At 37.3% G+C, this 9035-nt stretch overlaps 1 protein-coding gene across 1 annotated transcript in view; it reads left to right on the top strand.

The window, feature by feature from the left end:
* Window positions 1–9035, top strand: part of CEP152 (centrosomal protein 152kDa) — a 107372-nt gene that overhangs the window by 70242 nt on the left and 28095 nt on the right. Inside the window, exons 17-18 of the mRNA XM_006895325.1 lie at window positions 1863–2144; window positions 4485–4616. Of these exons, the coding sequence (XP_006895387.1) occupies window positions 1863–2144; window positions 4485–4616 (414 nt within the window). The remainder of the gene's footprint in view (window positions 1–1862; window positions 2145–4484; window positions 4617–9035) is intronic.

Genomic DNA, 9035 nt, shown 5'->3' with positions numbered 1-9035 from the left:
AATCTAGATAGAGATTTAAGTAATATAGACGTATCAAAACACTATAGACAACAGATTAGCCAGCATGCATAAAGATCATCTCCCCCATGTGTTACTGTCTCTTACGTGCATATTATCATTATTTTGTAAGTTTAACCTGAAGGCAATGTTATACATTGGCATTTACTTGAATTTTAATTTAAGAACCAACTATTGGAAAAGAGAGATGAAACTACAGTTGAAACTTGAAGAAGAATACCAAAATACCCCTATTATGGAAAAGGACAAATGGCAAAAAGAATGAGAAACTGCTGTTAAACAGCAGGTTGAAAATAATGTGATGTTAGCCAGACCTCCTGGGGAAAGGAATAGAAGAAGGTGTGGGCTCAAAACCATAATGTTTTTAAAATATAGTATTAATCTGTCCCTAAGATTGTAATTGTTGCTATGTAATCGTTACAGAATTGGGTTATTGGTAGAATAACTCACCAGGTTTGTTTTTTTATTTTTATTATTATTATTTAAAAATTTCACCCTCTTGGTCTTTATTAACCCAGATCAGAAGTTGCACGTCTTCTGTAATGCTTCCAAAGAAAACTATAACCTAATTTCATATGATAAAATGATTCTGAAAACTCTTAAGCTGTTGTCTATAAATTTATATATTATGGATTAGAGGAAGAAAGTGATGACTACACTGGGTCAAAAGCATGGAATCTTCCCTCCATTGCATGAATAGAAAATGAGGGCAGGAAATGCTAATTACTCCCTAGAAAGTTTATGATCTCAAAAAATTATTAAGAAGTTAAATTAATTCTCCAGTTTACTTAAACAAGAGTCTCCTGCTCACAATGATGCTCTTAACTGGAGTGAGAACTATCTGAAGATATGATCGATTACTCACCTGTATTTCAGCTTCCCTGCTCCTTCTCTCCCATTCCTTCTTCAGAGAGCACCTGCAGTGAATTATCCTAGTCATTTTTATATAAAATCTTACAATCTGGACGGTACAAAATGAACTATATTTATGCATTGTTATAAATTAGTCTTTTTGTTTTTTTGAGTTTGTTTGTTTTTTTTTTTAAAGTTGATTAGCTAACCAGTTGTTTTCCAGAGGAATAAGAGTACTAATGCTTTTATGAGAATGTCAGGATGTTTCTATTCAAGAGGACATTTTCAAATAAAGCAACACAGTTACGTGGTCTAGGGGCTGGGAGAGCAGTTTGGGAACTTTGTCTGCACAGGAGAGATAGAGAACAGGAAAAGGGAAAAGTAAATTTACTACTTCCCAGTTTCTCTTAAGACTGTATCTGTGTGAACCTATCCCTGAGTACTACTGAAAGTGGAAAAATACCGCAGAAACTAATTTTTCCAATAATGTTCCTGGCTTGAATGCACACTCTACTCAGTAGATTTAACATTATAACAATTAAAACTCTAATTTATTCAAGTGAACATGACTGTATTCTAGATCATCCATTCAATTTTATATCATTAATTAGACTTAATTAGTACCTTCTTTGTACTAAGCATGGTATTTATGACAATATATATTAATTAATAGCAAAATAGTTGGTTTGTTTTTGTTTTGTTTTTTAAAATCATACCGTCTTTGTTGTAGCAATGTCTAAGCTTCCAGCAGGTTGCTTCTAGAGAGGAACCTAACCTAATCTTAAACAACATATTTCAATCTTTCACGTGATTTGCGTTATAGAGATAAGGTCAAAGGGTAACTTAGATTCTTTGTCGGGGTATATTTTTATTGACTAAATTCCCAAGCTTCATATAATTACTTTGACAATGTCTAAGTGGTTTTCTAACTCTCATGTGGTTGCTTTATTGGCTAAGTTTAATTCTAGTGAATGTTTTTCTTTTGAAAACAGATCAAAGAAGAACTTTCTCAAAGGCTTGAAAAGGAGTGGAAGTCTAAGCTGGATCATATTCAGAAGGAAATGAGAAAGAAGACTTCAGATTGTGGCAGCCAAACTGACCTTTTAACCACCACTGATGTCCTTTCCAAGAAAGAGATGGCAATGATGTTAGAAGAGCAGAAGCAAAAGATCCAACAGGATTTAGAGCTAGAGAAGGAAAAAGCTCTCAAGGAAGGTTTGAAGAAACTCGAAGCTGAATTAGAGTTCAAATATTGTGAAAATATTACTAAACAGGTAATAGATTTTGTAATATAAACTGTAATAGTGAGGTTATTGTAAATGCCTATTTATTATTGAAAACCTTGTAAACATTACACTTTAAGTCATTCATAATTTCTCTACTTTAAAAATTTTATGCATTTCTGAGGTGGAAAACCTATTATGTGTTTCTTCATATTTGTCATAAAGCTGTCACTCTCACTTTGACTACTTTTTTTATTTACAAAGGGTTTGATCAATCTAATCTTTTAGAAAATATTCCACTAAATAGCCTTAAGACAGCAAACTTGAAGAAATAAGCTTTAGTGATGTTTATGTTGAGAGTTGATAGATGAATCTGCAGGCATACTTCTAAAGTGGGACTTAGTCTATAATAACTCCCCTTTGCTGCAAAGAATTGGTGCCATTGCCGCCCCCTTGAAATATTCATGAAACTAAACTCACTTTTTAACTGGGGCAAATTACTTAATTCCAAAGATAATGCCATAATTAGAAAAGCATACCCTTCTGTTGCTGAATGAAAATGAACTGTTATCACTCCACTTACTGTATCAATCCATCTCATCCGGGGTCTCCCTCTCCTCTGCTGTCTGTCCACCTTTCCGAGCATAATGTCCTTTTCCAATGACCAATCTCTTGGTTACATGTCTATTGTAAGTGAGGCAGAGTTTCAAAATCCTAGCCTCTAAGGAGAGACTTGGTTTCACCTCTCCAAGACAGACCTATCCTATTTGTTTACTTGTAGTCCATGGTATGTTCAAGACTCTTCTCCAGCACCACAACTCGAAGACATGATTTAAAATTAGGAGGGTGTGTGTCAAAGTTGTAACCTTTCTCCACACCTATTTAATCTGTATCCTGAAGAAATTATTCAAGAAATTGGACTGTGAAGAAGAATGTTGCATCAAAATTGAAGGAAGACTCTATCTGCATTATATGAATTATACCTTGTTTGCTGAAAATAAGAAGGACTTGAAGCATTTGCTGCAGAAGATCAAAGAATACAGCCTGCAGTATGGATTGCATTTTATTATCAAGGAAACAAAAATATTCACCACTGGACCCATAGGCAACATGATGATGGTTATTGTGTGCTAGCAAATCAGAATTGACCCTCCAGCAGGTTATCAGAGGCAGGAAAATCTCAAGGGAGGAGATTGCCCATCCTTCTCTCATGGAGCAACTGGTGGATTTGAACTGCATGCCTTTGGGATTGCAGTGCAGCGCACCTTCCTTCCACTTGGTTAACAAAGCTCGTGGTGGGTAGATGAGCTAGACACATGTCATGATAGATGGAGAAACTGTTGACAACTTCACCATACTCGGATCCACAATAAATACCAATTTGGAGATCAGGAGACCTATTGTATTATGAAAGCATATAGTCAAGGACTTCTCCGAATTATTGAGGAACAGTGATAGCAGTTTGAAAACCAAGTGCACCTGATTGAGGTGACGATCTTTTTAATCATTTACTTTGCATTTGAGAGCTGGACAGTTGCTAAGATGCCAGAGAAGAATTGATGCCTTTGAACTATAGAGTGGGAGAAGAGTACGGAGTGCCAAAAGAATAAACAAGTATGTCTTGGAGAAGGTACAGCCAAAGTGGTTCTTGGAGGAAAAGATGATAGAGCTTCATCTCACATACTTTGAACATATTGCTAGGAGAAGCCATTCCTTGGAGATGGACATCGTGCTTGGCAAAGTGAAGAGATGGTGAAGGAGAGGAAGACCCTCGACCAGGTGGATCAACACAGCGACTGCAGCAATGGCTCTAGTGTGTCAGAGATTGTGAGGGTGCCACAGGATAGGACAGGGTTCAGATCTATTGTTTATAGGGTCGCTATGAGCTATATTTGGAAGGAGCAGTGGCATCCACTTCCGTAATAGCTTGCCTCTGGAAACCCTATGAACTTGTAGAGAGAACGAGAGACACCCAAGCGTTGAGGACTCTCTTTCATAAGGTTGCTATGAGTCGCCTGTTACTCGACAGCACTTAACAACAACAACAACATGACCTATATTCGACTTGATGACATCTAACAATGACAACATCATTTTATCGATGATTATGTGATAACTGATGATAGATTTACAAAGAGATCATGCTCAGAATCCAACAGGTTTGTTCATGAATTGTTGAATTATATAAGTCTGATTTGTGCATGAATTAATGAATTATATAATTCTTTAGTCACAAACTCACTGATAGCAGAAAAATTTGCAATGGGAACCCCCAAACTACATTAGTGTATATGTGTATGTGTGTAATATTGTGTATAGTCACTATTTGAAAATGGGATCTTTGTAGAATTTGACAACCACTTTCCCTCTTTCTGTTAAAATAACCTCCAGGTAGAAACAGCTGTGCAAAATGCGCGTCGCCGATGGCTAGCTGAGCTGCCTGAGCTTCCAGAGTACAAAGCACATGTGAGAGCAGAGCAGAGGAAGTGGGAAGAACAGCAAGAGAAATCTGTGGCCAAACGAGTAAGTGACTCTCTGACTCCTGCTTTCTTCTCAGTCCTGGAAATTCACCTCACTTCAAACATCAAGTTGGTGGAAGATTCAATAAGATAATAACCTTAGCTCAGGGCCTGGAAAATTCTGTTATCATGAGGTTCTTCAAAGCCTGGAAAGAGGTAAATATGCATAATGGTGGCCAAGAACATCTTCAACCAATTCAAAGAGTGATACCATTCTAAACTTTTGATTACAAGATTTGAACTGCGTTAAGGAAATATTCAACAGGCAGAGAGATTTGTCTAGGATGTTGCTTGAGTATTTCTGAAATAAGTCTTGCAAAGAAAAGAAATAGTATGATTTAGTGCAAAGGAAATGTTCATAATTTTTTAAAAATGTATACATTTTTACAGGAGAGATAAGTTGTTCAGGGAGAAAGAATATGTTTTACTATCTTAAACCTCACACAATCAGGAAGTTCTATAACCTTCTAAACTCAGTTTCTTTCTTGTTTGCCCCATCTTTAGGAGAAATTGAGAATAAGTATTTATCTGAGTATTATTAGCTATACATTATCCTTCCACATACTTACACATGATTTTTTGTGCTGTATTGTTATTGTTATGTGCCATTGAGTCTCCTGCAACTCATAGCAACCCTATGTACAACTCTAAAGTCTGCCCTATCCTAAGCCAATCTCACTGTCTCCAGCATACCTACCCCATTATCCTAGTTACTTTATCAATCCATCTCATACAGAATCTTCTTCTCCTGCACTGTCCCTGCACCATTCCAAGCTTGATGGCTATCTCTAAGGATTGGTCCCTCCTGGCCACATGTTATACATAGCATTTTCTCCTTGGTAAATGGCCAGCTGTCTTTCCCAGAGATATATGATTATCCTTAATGAGAAAAATAAAATATGACAATATGCATCCCCTAATTTGCTGATTTAAACCAGTTCTTCTCAAAAGCACAATGTAGTTTTGATTTTTTGACCTAATATCAAAATTTAATTGGAAAAATGAAAGTACTCGAAATTTTTTAAATGTTATAGAAAACAACAGTCCAGCCCTAGCATGGACTGTTGGAAGCTCCAAAGGTATAGTGATAGGGAATTGTGCTGCAAACCCAGAGACACACGATTTCATTCTACCAGCTGCTCTGCAGAAGAAGGATAGGCAGTCTCCTCTCGTTTGATTACTGCCTCTGTAAACAAGCTGACAGGTCAACTATGGTCAGTTTCAACTCAATAGTTCACAGCAACAGCAACTTAGACTCTTGGGGGCTCTGGTGACCTAGTGGGTAGGTGTTACACTGCAGACCTTCTGTTGTTACACCGCAAACCAGAAGGTCAATGATTTGAATCCCAGCTCTCTGGGGGAGGAAAATGGGCAATCTCCTCTGTGTGGTTGAAAGCCAATGAAAATCTTCTGGAGGAGTCAGCTATGAGTGTGTTCCAATTTGATAGCACACAATAGCTACATAAGGCAAATCGGAGAGAAAAAAAGAGTCAGGATTGAGTCACAAATAATGATTTTTTTAAAAAATTCAATAATTTACAGGCTTCAGAGATGGGCCTACTTAATGAATAAAAGCTTAATAAATGCAAAAAAAATGCTATCAAACATGGGAATGGCCAAAATATGATCTTGAGTCTACCCCACCTGAATTTAGAAACTATCTCAAAAGCAAGTTTGAGGCCTTGATCACTAGTGAACAAAGACTAGCAGAAATATGAGGTGATATCAAGAATATCATCTATAAAGAAAACAAAAGGTCCTTAAAAGACAGAGGTGGGTCCATACAAATTAAAAAAAAAAAAAGACAGAGGTGGAAGAAAAGACTGAGCTGGATGTCAGAAGAGACTCTGGATATTGCACTAGAACTCCAAGAAGCTGAAACAAGGGGGAGAAATCAGGAAGTTAAAGAGCTGAACAGAAAATTTCAAAGGGCAGCTTAGGAATATAAAATATTAAAATGAAGTGTGCAAAGAACTAGAGTCAGAACATCATTTCTCAAGCTGAAGGAAATGAAGAACTGAAAATCAGGTCTCAAGTTTCAATATTTAAAGATGCTATGGGTAGAATATTGAATGAACCAGAAAGCATCAAAAGAATATACAGAGTCACTCTACCGAAAAGAATTTGTTGATGATTGCAATTGGCTGAAGAATTTTATGAAACAACATATGATCAAGAAGCAGTAGGGATGAAGGAGGAAGTTCAAGCTGCTCTGAAGGAATTGGCAGAAACCAAGGCCCCAGGAATACCAGTTGACATATTTAAACAAAAAGATGCAGCCCTGAATGTTTTCATCAATTTGTTCCAAGAAGTCTGGAGGACAGCTACCTGGTCAACTGACTGGAAGAGATTCATATTTATTCCCTTTCCCCAAAAACGTGATCCCACAGAATGTGGAAATTATAAAATATAACTAATATAACGTGCAAGCAAAATGTTGCTGAAGATTATCCAAAAATTACTAGAACTGTACATTGACAGAGAACTGCCAGAAATATGTGCTTGGATTTAGAAGAGGCCATGGCACTCCAGACATTATGGCCAATGTCAGATGGATCTTGGCTGAAAGCAGAGAGTGCCGGAAAGATTTGTGTTTTATTGACTGTATAATGGCATTTGACTGTGTGGATCATTTATTGTGGCTAACATTAAGAAGAATGAAAATCCTAGTACACTTGATTTTGTTCATGTGAAATTTTTACCTAGACTAGAAAACTGTTGTCTGAACAGAGCAAGGCAACATTGCAGGGTTCAAAATCAAGATGAATCCTTTTCTTTTTTTTTTTCTTCTCATTAAAGGGGATTTTAATTTGGATTAAAAAAAAAAACCCAAAACAAATCTATATATAGAACAGATCATTTGAGAAGTGATCTTTATGAAGAAGAATGTGGCATCAGGATTAGAGGAAGACTCAGTCTGTGTTATGCAACATTTCTTGCCAAAACTGAGGGAGACTTGAAGTGTTTACTGCAAAAGGTCAAGGACTAGGTCTTCAATATAGATTGCCTCTCAACATAAAGAAAACAAAGATTCTCTCCACTGAGCCAATTGGCAGCACCATGATAGATGAAGGAGAGATTGAGATTGTTAACCATTTCATTGTGTTCAGATCCATAGTCAACACTCTCGGCACCACTAGTCAGGAAGTCAAAAGATAAGTTGCTTTAGGAAAATCTGCTGTCAGGGTCCTCAAGAGTGCTAAAGAGCAACTATTTCAGACTAGAGACTAACGTGCATCTGATTCAGACCATGACGCAATTACTTATTATGCGTCTGAGAACTGGACAATGATTTAGGATGACAGAAGATGAATAGATGCTTTTGAGTTGTGGTGCTGGAGAAGAATATTGAACATACCACTGACTACCAAGAGAACTATCTTTTAGAGGGTGAAACCCAGTTGCTCCTCATAGGAAAGGATTTTTATGCTGTATCTCAGATACTTTGGGCATGTTACCAGGAAGGATCAGTCCTTGGAGAAGGACATCATGCTTGAAATGGTTGAGGGTCAGCACAGGAGAGAAAGACCCTGGGAGAAATAGATTGACACAGTGACTGTGGCAATGGGAGCAGGTGTGTCAGAAATGGTGCGTTTTGTTCAGGATAGGGCAAGATTCAGAGCTGTCATTCATAGATAGGGTCATTAGGAATTGCGGTTGACTTGATGGCTCATAATAACAACAATAACCTTATGACTAACTCATAACATTGACTGGAGGGTTGTGGGAGATTAAGGAGACTAATGACAGTCTATAGAAATCTAAAGCCAATTTCTGGAGTTCAGATATATTAAAGTTGGTTAAGTCATTCCCAAATTTTCCTGTACATTGAAATAACTGGGGTCTTTATAAAAGGTTATGTTTCCTGGCTTCCACACCTTGACATTCTGTTTTAATTATCTGGGGTACAGGCTGGATATCTGGAGTTATAAAATCTTTGGTGATTCTCATGTACAGAAAACTTTGGGAACCAGTGAGTTGATTGCTGCCAAATCCTCTTTGTAAAACATTACTTAGTATATAAGGTTTGGGCAGTTCATCCAAACTCCAAAGTGTCTATCTTCATCCAAGTAACCTGGTAATGATTCCTAGAGTTCTATGTGATCTATGAACAAATGCTGTGCGGTTTTGGCATCTTCAATGTTACCTGAGAAAATGGGCGGGGAGTTTTATGGACCCTTTAGCTGCCCAGCTTCTCCGCCAGAATCAGATCAATTACATCTGTGGAAATAACCACTGGAGAAGCTCAGTATCAGTTGTGAAAACTAGACCAGGAGTTGATTGTGGAACACACCACCAACTACTCAAATGCAAGTTCAAGCTGAAGTTGAACCAAAATTAAACCAAATCCAAGGCAACCAAAATATGACTTTGAGTCTATCCCACCTGAATTTCAGAACCATCTCAGGAACAGGTTTGAGGC

This window comes from Elephantulus edwardii, unplaced genomic scaffold (genome assembly GCF_000299155.1).
Source record: "Elephantulus edwardii isolate Elephantulus edwardi_28Jun2011 unplaced genomic scaffold, EleEdw1.0 scaffold00164, whole genome shotgun sequence".
Classification (NCBI taxonomy): Eukaryota; Metazoa; Chordata; class Mammalia; order Macroscelidea; family Macroscelididae; genus Elephantulus; species Elephantulus edwardii.
Note: the sequence above shows the minus strand (reverse complement) of the source record. Positions and strands in the feature narration are given on the sequence as shown.